The sequence below is a fragment of the Hypomesus transpacificus genome, chromosome 2 (assembly GCF_021917145.1).
Source record: "Hypomesus transpacificus isolate Combined female chromosome 2, fHypTra1, whole genome shotgun sequence".
In the NCBI taxonomy this organism is placed as follows: domain Eukaryota; kingdom Metazoa; phylum Chordata; class Actinopteri; order Osmeriformes; family Osmeridae; genus Hypomesus; species Hypomesus transpacificus.
Genome location: NC_061061.1, coordinates 9,032,583 through 9,048,486, shown reverse-complemented (window position 1 = coordinate 9,048,486; position 15,904 = coordinate 9,032,583). Strand labels below are relative to the sequence as shown.

Sequence of the window (15,904 nt, the reverse complement as noted above, 5' to 3'; positions counted from 1 at the left end):
TAGCTTCTTTACAATTACTTTTGTAACCATTTGACAAATTTTACAACCTTTCCATGTCAAATATGTGCCAGCTGTTATCAAGCCAGACATGCAGCACAGATGGTTGGTCTCAGCCTCTTGATTCATTTCCAACCAAAGATATCTAAAATACAGTCGTGACATCTTTACATGTTGTCTCCTAATAACTGGATATATAGTAAGACTACTGTAAATGTCGATGGCTTGCTAAATCAGTACATCATGTCATTTGATAATTTATTATACAAAATAATTTGGTCTTACATGTCAATGGACTGAATAAGATTAAGATACTAACCAGACTGGACACATTTCAAAATCATTATTAGATATTATAGACCTCACCCAATGTTGTCTTTCAAATAAAAAAAAATGGGGCTTTTTTCGTTTCTGGAGAACTTATTCAAAATTATTTCTATGATATAAAATGAAACAGGATTTTCATTTTCACACACATTTGGCTAATAGCTCAAAAGGTGTGCAAACTGCATGTTATAAAGCAAAAAAATACTAAACTAAGAAAACATTTTTAAACATTTAGAAATGTCCTGTATTACGCAAAAGAGACATAGAGAAGGGGGGTAAGGGAGTGACGGGCTAAAGTCAAACTGTAGACTCTTGTCTCTAATCCATTTCCTTTAGGAGAGTAGTCCACAATTAGCTTCTGCTTGCTAATCACTCTCCACTAGATATAAGGAGTCCCACAGAGTAGCATCCATGGACAGACAACTTCCACCTGTGGGGTAAGATACTTGTTATTTTAACTACCTTTTTATTTAGATCAGGCACATAGATAAAACACATAAAACTTTGTGCTTGTTTCGTGGTAAGTAGGTTGCCCATATACAAGAAAAATGTGTCAACTATTATGGACAAACATGTAAGTGTAAATGTGATTACATTACATTTATTCATTTAGCAGACGCTTTTATCCAAAGCGACTTCCAAGAGAGAGCATTACAAAGTGCACAGGTCACTGATAATAACAAGATAGCCCCAAAAATAGTGATACAATACAATTTGTCTCATAATTGAAATATTATTTTGGGATGACAAATTTTTAGTTTACTATAAGATATTGGATATTGAAAAGTATTTTCTTGTTTTTGAACAACATTTTGTATTGACAATAAATCATGTTTGTTGTGTAGCAGGGATGCACCGATATATTTTCCATTACCAATAGGTATTGGCCCCCCCAAAAAAATATTTTTATATCTGCCGACTACTTAAAAATGGCTGATTACTTTTGACCAATTGTGATGTTTGAAAAGGCACCATGCTTATTATATTTCTACAATAGGCTACGTTTTCTTTCTTCATTCACGTGTCAATGTGTCCATCAAATGTGTATACCATATGTGGTCATTTGTCCTGTCTGAATGGGGTATACATTTTTTCTTAATCAATTATATGAAACAATAATTTAAAATGAACCTAAATTTAAATGAGCAGAAATTAAAGGACACATTTAATAAAAAGTTCTGACTTGGTAGAAATGTAAAGTAAAAATATCGGCATCAGCCAATTTTGTTATGTGAATATTAAGTGCATCCCTACTATGTAACACTCAAATGGGATGTGAGGTAGAGCAATGACATGTAAATGTTGTATATGTTCTGGTTGTGTTATTTCTAGATACATTTCTCCAAAAACTCTAAACAAACATATTTTACAGCACCATCTAAGAGTCAATTTCATCTGGGAGGGGAAAACAGGTGAGACATAGTTTGATGCTACATACAGGTATACTGCTCAAAGCCAAAGCACCATCAGTATATCTACCATTGTAATTGTATAAAATGAATTATGATATTTTTGTATTTATTCTACACCTTTTGTAGGCTTCTGAGGCCTACTTACTTTACAGTAATATACAGTAAACACATTCATCAGTTTAACTTTCAGCTCCACAGGATAATCATTTATTAATAAAAAAGGGCACATCATTTAAAAAAAGCAAAAGATTTTGTAACAGTGATAGTTTTTTCCCCCAGTAAACCGGCACCATGAGTACGGACGCGGAGATGGCCATATATGGCAAGGCCGCCATTTACCTTCGTAAACCTGAAAGGGAAAGGCTTGAGGCCCAGGCTGCACCATTTGATTCTAAGAATGCCTGCTATGTGCCTGATGTCAAGGAATTGTACCTCAAGGGTATGGTTGTTAAGAGAGATGGCGCGAAGTGGGATGTGAAAGTCCTTATCACTGAGGAGGTAAGAGGATACTTAGCACGGAATGAAAAAACAATTTGGTGGACTTGTTTCTGTACATCTATATTTTGCAGCTACAGTTACTGACACATGTAAGCTGCTTAAAAACGTACAAAAACTATGAAATAGGATTGAAATTCACTTGAAAAATATACATTATTCAATTAGTGTATGCTTCATGCATGTAATTAACATAATCTTTCAGGTTAAAACCTTCAAAGAAGCGGACGTCTTGCAGATGAACCCTCCTAAATATGATAAGATTGAGGACATGGCCATGATGACCTACCTCAGTGAAGCTACTGTCCTGTATAACCTCAAAGAGCGTTATGCCGCATGGATGATCTACGTAAGAAAAATACACATATAGACATGAGCAACCTTAAGGAAGTAAATGACACTCAGAAAAATACTCCAATCGCAATATTTCCCTTAACTCTCTGCTCATATGCAGACCTACTCTGGGCTCTTCTGTGCCACGGTGAACCCCTACAAGTGGCTCCCTGTATATGACATGGAAGTGGTCAATGCCTACAGAGGGAAGAAGCGCATGGAGGCTCCACCCCACATCTTCTCCGTCTCTGACAACGCCTATCAGTTCATGTTGACTGGTATGGACGCTCACTGATGGATGGCTGTATTCATAAATAGATGGACGGATGTATTATTAGTTGCTTCTCGTATCACTTCCGACAAATTTATTTGTCAATTTACTTTCAGATAAGGAGAACCAGTCAGTACTTATCACGTAAGTTTAAGACTTTAACTGAGTGTATATTTTATGTATATACTATATATATACTTATGTGTATATAAATGTGCAAATGGTTGTGATTAATCACTTAAGAAGCTTGACAATACTTATTTTAGTTCATGCACACTAAATTGTATTTTTATAACCTAATAAACTAGTGGAGAATCCGGTGCTGGAAAGACTGTAAACACCAAACGTGTCATCCAGTACTTTGCCACAATTGCTGTTTCTGGAGGGAAGAAGGAAGTAGTACCCGGCAAAATGCAGGTATGACCTTACATACACCATATAAAGAGCATGCCATCAATTGTTGACCCATCATTCTTTTCAGCCCCCCAAAAAAGTATTTCCATGGTACAGTTCAAGGCCGCATGTTTCATTTGACATGAAAACTGTAAATATATCCTCCCATTTTTTATTAAGAAAATTATAGTCACAGGCTGCATCATCAGTTGTAAAACAAATCTGTCCCCCCACATTTGAAAACAAACATACTCCCTTCGTATACGGTATTTAAAATATAGTTCATATCTTCAAAATATGTTGTCATTCTTGATAGCAGTCCTTTTGTAGTTTTACACACAGCGTATCATTAATAAGACTGTTAGTATGTTACTTATATAGCAACTTAAGTGATTAAGGATTTATGACATTTGCACTTTAAGTGGGGGGTACTGTGTTAACTCTGACCAAACATTTTAAACTAAAGGTGTTCAAAGATGATATAGAAACAGGGTTAGACCTAGTCTAGGGTAAGGCAGGAGTGAATGATTAAAGACGAAGTGACAAGAGAATTTTTATGGAATAATGGTGATGAGTCTACATAACCAACTGGTTTGTCTCCCTTCAGGGTTCCCTTGAGGATCAGATCATTGCAGCTAACCCTCTACTGGAGTCCTATGGTAATGCCAAGACAGTGAGGAATGACAACTCATCCCGCTTTGTAAGTTTGGAAGGAAAATATTAATTTTTTCATTAACTTAGAAATCAATAGGACTCATTGAAAAATCCCTCTCTATGCACTCTTTCAGGGTAAATTCATTAGGATTCACTTCCACATGAATGGAAAACTGGCAAGTGCTGACATTGAGACCTGTAAGTTGGTTTGGATTATTTCCCAGTTGATCCTTTAAGTAAATGTTGATGTCCATTTAAATTGTTCTCATTTTTCTCTTTCCTTTACAACCATGTCTCTCACAGACCTGCTGGAGAAGTCCAGAGTAAGTTTCCAGCTGCCTGATGAGAGAGGTTACCACATCTTCTACCAGATGATGACCAACCACAAACCTGAGCTTGTTGGTGAGGCAATGCAGGGATTGAAAAAACGATATATTCTGAATGCCATTTACTCTTTTGTCCACTAATTGAGGGTTGAGACTTTTACATAAAATGTACACATGCCTTGGGTGATAATCATTTTAGTTTTGTCTCCACAGAAATGTCACTTATCACCACCAACCCCTATGACTACCCCATGATCAGCCAGGGTCAGATCACTGTGGCCAGTATTGATGACACAGTTGAGCTTGATGCCACAGATGTAAGTTACTAAAAGACTTGAACTTGAAAATGATAATGTACTGGTGGTTTATTGTAAACTTTCTTTTCCCCTCCAGGATGCCATTGACATATTGGGCTTCAGCGGTGAAGAGAAGATGAGCATCTACAAGTTTACTGGTGCTGTCATGCACCATGGCAACATGCACTTCAAGCAGAAGCAGCGTGAGGAGCAGGCTGAGCCAGATGGCACAGAGGGTAAGCCAAGTTGTTTGTATTGATGTTCTAAAGAGCATTCATTTAACTATATTCTTGTGATAAACATTGCACTCTGATGCACGATGCTCCTTTCTCTCCCCAGTGGCTGATAAAATTGGCTACCTTCTGGGTCTGAACTCAGCTGAAATGCTGAAAGCCCTGTGCTACCCCAGAGTGAAGGTCGGCAATGAGTATGTGACCAAGGGTCAGACAGTGCCTCAGGTAAAGCTTTAAAAAGCATCAGAGCTATTTTTTTAACTGACATGCTGTTAGAAATAAAGCTTGATTGTAATATCTTTTTAGCAGAGTGTTTTCAATTATTACAGGTAAATAACAATTCATAAAATGAAATCAATGTTTATGTGGAACCAACAGTATAATAAGAGGAGTCAGGTGGAGCAGTTAGGGAATCGGGCTAGTAATCTGAAGGTTGCCAGTTTGATTCCCGGCCACACAAAATGACGTTGTGTCCTTTGGCAAGGCACTTCACCCTACTTGCCTCGGGGGAATGTCCCTGTACTTTTTGTAAGTCGCTCAGGATAAGAACGTCTGCTAAATGTCTAAATGTAAATGACACAGGTGACCAATTCAGTGAGTGCTCTGGCCAAGTCCATCTATGAGAGGATGTTCTTGTGGATGGTCGTCCGCATCAACCAGATGTTGGACACCAAGCAGCCAAGGAACTACTACATCGGTGTGCTTGACATTGCTGGTTTTGAGATCTTTGACGTGAGTTTGAAAAATTATTCGAAGTACATTCAAAAGTTTATTTCGTCTGTCATTAAACAATACAGATAGTATCTACTCTATGTTAATGATTTAATTTAGAACAACAAAAATTAAGTGCAGATAAAGTAAACAAAATACATACTGTATGGTGGGATTGTTCAATAAAGGTTTGCCAAACTTTGCAAATCTATAGTACAACAGCATGGAGCAGCTGTGCATCAACTTCACCAATGAGAAACTGCAACAGTTCTTCAACCACACCATGTTCGTCCTGGAACAAGAGGAGTACAAGAAGGAGGGCATTGTGTGGGCTTTCATTGACTTTGGCATGGACTTGGCTGCCTGCATTGAGCTTATTGAGAAGGTGAGGTGTCTGTAAAAACTGTGGATGTTTCATACCTGCCAAGGATACAAGGTTATTAATGTAAATGTAATGTAAATGTTATTCATACATGTAGATACAGTGTGAATAAACGGACATGTTCTTATCATATCACAGAGCTTATTATATGTCTTGTTCAATTATGCTGTTTCTTATACACAGTATATTTGACTGATTACTTAATATTTCTACACAGCCAATGGGCATTTTCTCCATCCTTGAAGAGGAGTGCATGTTCCCCAAGGCTTCAGACACTTCCTTCAAGAACAAGCTGTATGACCAGCATCTTGGCAAGAACATTGCATTTGAGAAGCCTAAACCAGCAAAGGGCAAGGCAGAGGCCCACTTCTCCCTGGTCCACTATGCTGGTACAGTGGACTACAATATCACTGGCTGGCTGGACAAGAACAAGGATCCCCTGAACGACTCTGTGCTTCAGCTGTATGGAAAGTCCTCAACCAAACTGTTGGCCACGCTCTATGTTGCTGCTCCACCTGAGGGTTAGTATGGTTGAATTAGATTACAAACACACCGGTTTATACATTGAACATATTAAAAGTATTTGTTAATGAATTAACAATATCGTTCAAGCAACAAGACATTAATTTATTAAGCTGTCTAACTCCTGACACTCCTATAACAGATACCACAAAGAAAGGAGGCAAGAAGAAGGGAGGTTCCATGCAGACTGTGTCCTCTCAGTTCAGAGTGAGTGAGGTTTAAAAAAAATATATCATTTGCAATAGTTTCATGCGGTGATGTACTTGAAAATTCATGAGCATTTCAGGTTTATTATGAATAGAGTAACAATGCTTTATAACAACCTTACAGGAGAACTTGGGAAAGCTGATGACCAACTTGAGGAGTACCCACCCTCATTTTGTGCGTTGTCTGATCCCCAATGAGTCAAAGACTCCAGGTAAAACATATTGTTTTACGTATTATTTATCTCAAATCATTTTTACTTTAAACATAAAGTACATTCATTTGATTATTATTTCTACAATTAAGTTCTGCAAAGTAAATAGCTAACCCTAAATGTTTCATCCAGGTCTGATGGAGAACTTCCTGGTTATCCACCAGCTGAGGTGTAATGGTGTGCTGGAGGGTATTAGGATTTGCACAAAGGGCTTCCCCAGCAGAATCCTCTATGCTGACTTCAAGCAGAGGTAGTAATGTTACACACAAATGCAACAAATATATGGTAGATAGATAACAACATAGCAATTAATAAAACACATTTCTCCCCATTCAGATACAAAGTATTGAATGCTGCTGTAATCCCAGAAGGCCAGTTTATGGATAACAAGAAGGCATCTGAGAAGCTGCTTGGGTCAATTGATGTGAACCATGAAGAGTACAAGTTTGGACACACCAAGGTAACATACCATACACTATTCATGATGGGATACTGGCAACTCGGGTTTGTGACCTACAGAGGTTATTCAATATTTAATTGATCTGGTAAATATTCAAAATGCAGTTTAAAGTTTTCAAGAGCAATCCAACAATCTTAATAATTAGACCAGAATATGTCTACATATGAGAAATGTACTGTATTATAAATCCTCACTAATCTATTTCATTGGCAATTATTTTATCCTTACATCATACATCACTTTGCTCTCTATTTAGATAGCAATATGTTAAAACTAGAATGGTTTACGTTGTTTATTTAAGTTTTGTTTTATACCTGTGTCTCAGGTGTTTTTCAAAGCTGGTCTGCTTGGTGTCCTTGAGGAGATGAGAGATGAGAAGCTTGCTACTCTGGTAACCATGACACAGGCTCTTGCCCGTGGATACGTGATGAGGAAGGAGTTTACCAAGATGATGGAGAGGAGGTGAGATGGAGATAACAGGAAAAATATTGATTCAAGTGCATTCAAATCTTGTTTTTAGGGAGTGATACATTTCGTTTTACTATGAAGCTATTGTTAGAATAATGATGTAAACTTGTCAATTTGGAATGATGGCTATCATGGGCTTGATGGAAAGATAGACTTTACATGAAGGAATGGGTTAGGGTTCGAGCTAAACAATTACTGTATATCTCATTATCAGAGAGACTATCTACACCATCCAGTACAATGTCCGCTCATTCATGAATGTGAAACACTGGCCATGGATGAAGGTCTACTACAAGATCAAGCCTCTCCTGCAAAGTGCTGAGACAGAGAAGGAGCTGGCCAACATGAAAGAGGACTATGAGAAGTGTAAAGTTGCTCTTACCAAGGCTGAGGCTCGCAAGAAGGAGCTGGAGGAGAAAATGGTGTCCCTCATTCAGGAGAAGAATGACTTAGCTCTCCAAGTTGCATCTGTGAGTGAGCCACACACACACACACACACTCTCTCACACACACACCACATTCAAGTCTAATTAATTTATGTTATTCTCAGGAATCAGAAGGTCTGAATGATGCTGAGGAGAGATGTGAGGGTCTGATCAAGAGCAAGATCCAGCTGGAGGCTAAACTCAAAGAGACAACAGAAAGGCTGGAGGATGAGGAGGAGATCAATGCTGAGCTGACAGCCAAGAAGAGGAAGCTGGAGGATGAGTGCTCTGAGCTGAAGAAGGACATTGATGATCTGGAGCTTACGCTGGCCAAAGTGGAGAAAGAGAAACATGCCACAGAGAACAAGGTATCAACATCTCACCAATATCCAAGCAGTATTTTGTTCAAAAGCACCAAACAAAAGTTTTCACTTGAACTAACTTTGTCTTGGGCAGGTTAAAAACCTGACTGAGGAGATGGCATCTCAAGATGAGAGTGTTGCCAAGCTGACCAAGGAGAAGAAAGCCCTTCAAGAGGCCCACCAGCAGACACTGGATGACCTGCAGGCAGAGGAGGACAAAGTCAACACTCTGACCAAGGCCAAGACCAAGCTGGAACAGCAAGTTGATGATGTGAGTCAAGTTATTTTTTTCGTGCACAATTTGGGGTTTTAGCCAACTTTGCCTCTATTGGTAGAGAATGTAATCTCATATAATGAATTGGTTTTAGGGATTCAGTAGGCCAACTGACTAATATAACATGTTATGAATACATAGCTGTTAACAACAAAACTTAATTATGAGAAATGTGTTTTGTCCTCTAGCTTGAAGGTTCTCTGGAGCAAGAGAAGAAGCTCCGTATGGACCTGGAGAGAGGCAAGAGAAAGCTGGAGGGAGACCTGAAACTGGCCCAGGAGTCCATAATGGACCTGGAGAACGACAAGCAGCAGTCCGATGAAAAGATCAAGAAGTAAGTATTGTATAATCCTTAGAGATATTCTTGACATTATATTGATTTCATTTACTCCAGCAATCATTACATTGAATTTCCACTTCAACATAATAATTTCGACATCCAATGTTCAACCCTATCAATAGGTCGTGCAGTTCACATTGATTATTCATATTACTCACCTTGGAGTAATGAAATGATAAAGACATATGGAACTGAGTTTTGTTTCTAATTACACTAATCAGATAACGAAGATTACTTAATTGAACACCTTTATCAGGCTTTTCTTTTGAAATACTTAACAGAAAAATTATGGATGTGCTTTACAATTTAATTCACACTCAATGATACAAAACCTGACATGGATTAATGTGTGCACTAAAGGAAGGACTTTGAGACCAGCCAGCTCCTCAGCAAGGTTGAGGATGAGCAGTCTCTGGGTGCCCAGCTGCAGAAGAAGATCAAGGAGCTCCAGGTGCACTGTAGTTGCTAGACAAGTAACATTTCCTGGTTTTGCCTTGATGATATTATATTTGCTTGTGTTTGAAATCCACCTTGTCTATTTAGTCCTTTTCCTCTTGTATGTGGGCCAGAATTTTTAGACTTTGATGCTAAATGTTGTTGTCTACTGTAGGCTCGTATTGAAGAGCTGGAAGAGGAGATTGAGGCTGAGCGTGCTGCCAGGGCCAAGGTGGAGAAGCAGAGGGCTGATCTGTCCAGGGAACTTGAGGAGATCAGTGAGAGGCTGGAGGAGGCTGGAGGCGCCACATCTGCTCAGATTGAGATGAACAAGAAGCGAGAGGCTGAGTTCCAGAAGCTGAGACGTGACCTGGAGGAGTCCACCCTGCAGCATGAGTCCACAGCCTCAGCCCTGAGGAAGAAGCAGGCTGACAGTGTGGCAGAGCTGGGAGAGCAGATCGACAACCTGCAGCGCGTCAAACAGAAGCTTGAGAAAGAGAAGAGTGAATACAAGATGGAGATTGATGACCTTTCTTCTAACATGGAGGCCGTTGCTAAGGCTAAGGTCAGTGATACAATCAGAATCAGAAGTATTTTATTCGCCATGAATGTTTGCACAAACAAGGAATTTACTTTGGCAGGGAGGTGCATACATTAAACATATAGGAATATGAACTTAAATATGTGGACTGGCTATACAAAAGGAGCAAAGTCTAGCTAATACTAAGGGGGGTCTAGCTAATACTAAGGGGAATAAAAAATCAAATATAATATAAGTAGCCCTAATTTACAATGAGCTGACAGCCAAGAAGAGGAATAGACCTAAACAGCAAAGGTTGGGTTTTAAAGTGGGTTACCAAGGTTTGTGGAAAGCATTTTTGTCGATAGTATATATGTGATCGAAACATGATGTTTGTTCCACAGGGCAATCTGGAGAAGATGTGCCGTACCCTTGAGGACCAGCTCAGTGAGATCAAGACCAAGAACGATGAGAACGTTCGCCAGGTCAATGACATCAGTGGACAGAGAGCTCGACTCCTCACTGAGAACGGTACGGAACCTATTTGTTCAAAGGCCTACATGCAGAAATATGTTCCACAAGGTGTATATTGAAAACAATTACATAAAACAAGTATTATAGAGATTCAGACCTTAGGAAGAGCTTCCTTAATTCCCCACAGGTGAGTTTGGTCGCCAGCTGGAGGAGAAGGAAGCCCTGGTGTCTCAGTTGACCAGAGGCAAGCAGGCCTACACCCAGCAGATTGAGGAACTCAAGAGACATGTTGAAGAGGAGGTCAAGGTAAAACAACTAAAGAAGCCCTATGTTGATCAACTATGACAGACAGGTTTGCAAATACTCTTTTTTGTTCCCTTACTACTTCACCCACATCTCCAATTATTTTCCTCTCAGGCTAAGAATGCACTGGCCCATGGTGTCCAATCTGCCCGCCATGACTGTGACCTGCTGAGAGAGCAGTTTGAGGAGGAACAGGAGGCCAAGGCAGAGCTGCAACGTGGCATGTCCAAGGCTAATTCTGAGGTGGCTCAGTGGAGAACCAAGTATGAAACTGATGCCATCCAGAGGACAGAGGAGCTGGAAGAGGCCAAGTAAGTACAAAACAAATGTAGTTTTCCTTACGCTCACAATATAGAAAGTTGATAGTAATTCATAGTACCCCACCACTCCATGTATGCACTCAGGACAGAACACCATTGCAATACTTTTTGTGTCAACAGAAAGAAGCTGGCTCAGCGTCTCCAGGAAGCTGAGGAGACCATCGAGGCCACCAACTCCAAGTGTGCCTCTCTGGAGAAGACCAAGCAGAGGCTGCAGGGAGAGGTGGAGGACCTCATGATTGATGTTGAAAGAGCCAATGGCCTGGCTGCAAACCTGGATAAGAAGCAGAGGAACTTTGACAAGGTGAAAAATATTGTGCCAGTTCTAGGTTTCGATGTAATTGTAACTGTGGAACATGGATGTAACTAAATTTGCAATTGGGGCTTCCGAACTATATTGTCATGTGCATGCCCTGCTTTTGTGCCTTGATCCTAGCGCATTGTTTACATGTTGACATGAATTGTTAAAGGCTACTTTTGTGTGTGCTTCCTCCTAGGTTCTTGCAGAGTGGAAGCAGAAGTATGAGGAGGGCCAGGCTGAGCTGGAGGGGGCTCAGAAGGAGGCTCGTTCTCTCAGCACAGAGCTCTTCAAGATGAAGAACTCCTATGAGGAGGCTCTTGACCAACTTGAAACTCTGAAGAGAGAAAACAAGAACTTGCAACGTGAGATAAATGTAGTGTGTGGTGCTTTTGTATTATTGAAAAGAGAAAATTATTTCCTATTTCACCATCTCATTATACTGTGCATTAGTTGATTTACAGAACCATCAACTGGGGGAAAACAGTTTCCTGTTGAGCTCATGTAGGATCCAGTAAACTAAGCTTGTTAATTGAACAAGCTTCTGTTTCTAATCACAGAGGAGATCTCTGACCTGACCGAGCAGATCGGAGAGACTGGCAAAAGCATTCATGAGCTGGAGAAGGCCAGGAAGACAGTGGAGACAGAGAAGTCTGAGATCCAGACGGCTCTGGAGGAGGCTGAGGTACAAACTCTCCACAATTTCCAGAATGAAGTGGAAATGATAAACATTCTAAGGATTACCACAATTAAGAATGACATTTGCTAAAACATTCTTTTATTTAGGGAACACTGGAGCATGAAGAGTCCAAGATTCTGCGTGTGCAGTTGGAGCTGAACCAGATCAAGGGTGAGGTGGACAGAAAGCTGGCAGAGAAGGATGAGGAGATGGAGCAGATCAAGAGGAACAGCCAGAGAGTGCAGGACTCCATGCAGAGCACCCTGGACTCAGAGGTCCGCAGCAGGAATGATGCTCTGAGAATCAAGAAGAAGATGGAGGGAGACCTGAATGAGATGGAGATCCAGCTGAGCCATGCTAACCGCCAGGCTGCTGAGTCCCAGAAGCAGCTGAGGAATGTTCAGGGGCAGCTCAAGGTACTGTGAATGTTGACCATAGTGATGAGTAGACTGCAGTGAACTACAATAATACTTACTTCAGACCATTACTGCAGATCTACATTCAAAATGGGGGCTCAAATATCCATCTCAGATCATATTTGTTTTGAAAAACATGGGTGCATGTAATAGAAGGGCAATTCATAATATCATCCTTAAAAAGAACAGTACACCTTCCAGTACAAACATTACTGCTGAAGCAGTAGAAGACGGTTTAGGAAATACTGTACACGGCAGCATCTTCTCATTCTTCTCTACACTCTGTGGTGTTTCTAGGATGCCCAATTGCACCTGGATGATGCCGTCCGGGCCGCAGACGACATGAAGGAACAGGCTGCCATGGTGGAACGTAGAAATGGTCTGATGGTGGCTGAGATTGAAGAGCTGAGAGTGGGTCTGGAGCAGACAGAGAGAGGCCGCAAAGTGGCCGAGCAGGAGCTGGTGGACGCCAGCGAGAGAGTGGGACTGCTGCATTCCCAGGTGTGGACAACACACACAAACACACATACACGTAAAATTCACTGCAAAGGTTTTGTTTTTGCTGTATTCATGTCTCTCATGTGTCTCTTCCAGAACACCAGCCTGTTGAACACCAAGAAGAAGCTTGAGTCTGACCTGATTCAGGTGCAGGGAGAGGTGGACGACATTGTCCAGGAGGCCAGAAATGCTGAGGAGAAGGCCAAGAAGGCCATCACTGATGTGAGTCAAGCTAACAAAGTATCACAGTACAGTCTCTATTAAGTCACTACTTTACTTACACCATCATTAAGGCCATAGCAAAGCAATATGGAATCACCATATCATCATACAGTAGCCTACCCCTATGGTAGCATACCTTCCACCTTGTGACCATGTTCTAGTGATTGTGTTCACAATTCTAGTGTCAACCCCCACTGATCCATCTAAGTAGAATGCAGAAACGTGTTAGATGGTGCTGATTCTTACACAGTTCAGTTCTTTGATTGTTGGGTCATTCCACCAGTATATGGGTGTATATACACACCACTACGTGTATGTACAGTTCAACCAAGATGTATTCTGTTGTTGCAGGCGGCCATGATGGCTGAAGAGTTGAAGAAGGAGCAGGACACCAGCTCTCACCTTGAGAGGATGAAAAAGAATCTTGAAGTGACAGTCAAGGACCTGCAGCACCGTCTGGATGAAGCAGAGAACCTTGCCATGAAGGGTGGGAAGAAGCAGCTCCAGAAATTGGAGTCCAGAGTAAGTTTGCAGACGTAAAATGATCCCTGTTGCCTTGAGAAAGGTTAAATATTCTTAAGCCATGTTCTCCCGGTACAATGTTGTTAATAAGGACCTTTTAGCATGGGAGTGATGGATTCACCATGAGCTCCTGTTCTCCACCCAGGTGCGTGAGCTGGAGACTGAGGTTGAGGCTGAACAGAGGAGAGGTGTAGACGCAGTCAAGGGAGTCCGCAAGTATGAGCGCAGAGTCAAGGAGCTGACATACCAGGTAATATAACAACCCACTCACTACACTGACCATATTTATAAAATCTGAATATTTTTGAAAAATAATTAGTGTGTGTAATTAGAAAAATTTACGATTTCCTTTCTGCGTCAGACTGAGGAGGATAAGAAGAATGTAACCAGACTTCAGGACCTGGTGGATAAGCTGCAGCTTAAAGTGAAGACTTACAAGAGACAGGCTGAGGAGGCGGTAAGTTTAATCACTTATTTGAGCCTTGCTTATTCAAAATAAAGCTTTCCTAACTTTCAGTGTATATCTCTATGGCTTTACCGATGGCATTTTTCTTAAAATTCTATTTTAAGAAATATTAGACAATTATATTAGACAAACTATTTAGACAATTTCTTGTCTAAATGATTGCTGCAGCAAACACATTTCCAAAGTTTTTAAGAAATCTTTTAAAAATGAATTCATCCCAGGAGGAGCAGTCCAACTCCCACATGTCCAAGTTCAGGAAGGTTCAGCATGAGCTAGAGGAGGCTGAGGAGCGTGCTGACATTGCTGAGTCTCAGGTCAACAAGCTCAGAACCAAGAGTCGTGACTCTGGAAAGGTAAAGATCTCCTGATGTCACACCAAGGGTGTAGACAAGAAATAAATGCATTACAGTGTTTCAATTCAATACAATAATTTCCTTTTTTTATTCTTACAATCAGGCAAAAGAAGCGGAATAGACACTAACCTGTACAAGACCCTATGCCTAAACATTGCTATGTTTCATAAAATATGCTTTACATAGTGATATTTTGAGGTTTTGAAAAAATAAAAGAAACTATCTGCCAAACGTCATGGCTTGTGGATTTATTGCAGGAGGTAAAAATGTTGTCTTAGGTTGCACGACTTTGTACATAGCAATTACATATATAAACTTTATTTTGAACAGTTACTAGGTCCATAGATTACAAAACAACATACAAACATATAATAAAAACACGAGGTACACTGAGTCCACATATTAGAAAAATAACATATTGAGCTTAGTGCTGGATTAGTTAGTACCAGAATGATACTGTTCATAGAGATCGTAAGTCTGCACATGCAGCTGTACATGAGTCTGCGCAGCACTGCAGGGCAGGTGGGCACATCCGCATTGACAAACACTGCTCCATCGCGGTATCCTTAGCAGCATCCGCAAGCCATCATTATAGGCAACATTCAATTTGTGCATACTTAGTTTACACAGGTCAATAAAGCACAGAAAATGTCCAAGTGCATCCAAATCATGTTTAAAATACAGAGATTTACAAGTTTTTCTTGGCTACCGCTTGTATGGTACTTAAACATACGTCTGAGAATATAATTGTATGCAGAAGGAAAACCAGTCAATACACATTCTAATTTAAATTACATTGTTCCAAATAAATGTGTTGTTGCGGTAGCTACAACATGTATCTATAACTTAAATGACTTTGAACTGCACCTTTTCAAATTCCTTCTTGGAATTGACCTCTACACTGACAGTAATGAGTGGAGCTAGTTCAGGGCATGGCACTCGGGCAGCGAGCGTCATATCAGCCATTGCCGTAGCCGACAGCCATAGGTTTAGCTCGATAGGCAGCGCTATAAGACGCTCACATACACGCACTCGCATCCTCGCTGACCTTAGTTCTACACTGCTGCCATTACGATTTCGGTCCGTGTTTCCTTTGTGTTGGTTTCTTTGCGTGTCATGTCCTCTTGCAGCACCGTGTCCATAAGCAAATGCGAACTGCTGTCTCTGTTAGGGCATCTAATATTCGCAATGCACATTATCCCTCAAGGGCGTTCCTTCGTGTAACGTCTCCTAGACCTAGCAAAACCGTGGCCAACCTACAGGACACCCTGGTGCTCGACGTTGGGTGCAGGTCGGATC

General features: G+C 40.6%; 1 protein-coding gene across 1 annotated transcript; it reads left to right on the top strand.

Moving 5' to 3' along the window:
* The first annotated feature begins 1,696 nt into the window (after window positions 1–1,696).
* On the top strand, window positions 1,697–14,836 carry LOC124483589 (myosin heavy chain, fast skeletal muscle-like). Its single transcript, XM_047044095.1, has 40 exons — window positions 1,697–1,736; window positions 2,016–2,234; window positions 2,437–2,580; window positions 2,686–2,842; window positions 2,952–2,979; window positions 3,144–3,252; window positions 3,836–3,928; window positions 4,017–4,080; window positions 4,186–4,284; window positions 4,422–4,525; window positions 4,602–4,740; window positions 4,844–4,962; window positions 5,320–5,469; window positions 5,663–5,833; window positions 6,048–6,351; window positions 6,495–6,559; window positions 6,683–6,770; window positions 6,903–7,020; window positions 7,107–7,230; window positions 7,556–7,692; window positions 7,913–8,168; window positions 8,249–8,491; window positions 8,580–8,756; window positions 8,948–9,093; window positions 9,460–9,550; window positions 9,710–10,099; window positions 10,459–10,585; window positions 10,716–10,834; window positions 10,946–11,142; window positions 11,272–11,455; window positions 11,649–11,814; window positions 12,010–12,134; window positions 12,236–12,544; window positions 12,842–13,045; window positions 13,139–13,264; window positions 13,616–13,786; window positions 13,932–14,036; window positions 14,148–14,243; window positions 14,474–14,605; window positions 14,709–14,836. Exons 2-40 carry the CDS (start codon window positions 2,028–2,030, stop codon window positions 14,724–14,726), a joined length of 5,802 nt encoding a protein of 1,933 aa, XP_046900051.1. The 5' UTR covers window positions 1,697–1,736; window positions 2,016–2,027; the 3' UTR covers window positions 14,727–14,836.
* The last annotated feature ends 1,068 nt before the right edge of the window (window positions 14,837–15,904 follow it).

Bases quoted from the DNA above. Each gene is read 5' to 3' on its own strand.
- LOC124483589 (XM_047044095.1), top strand. From the start codon at position 2,028: ATGAGTACGGACGCGGAGATGGCCATATATGGCAAGGCCGCCATTTAC. The intron at 11,143-11,271 runs GTAAGTACAAAA...TTGTGTCAACAG, and splicing joins GAGGAGCTGGAAGAGGCCAA to AAAGAAGCTGGCTCAGCGTC. The intron at 13,787-13,931 runs GTAAGTTTGCAG...TTCTCCACCCAG, and splicing joins TCCAGAAATTGGAGTCCAGA to GTGCGTGAGCTGGAGACTGA.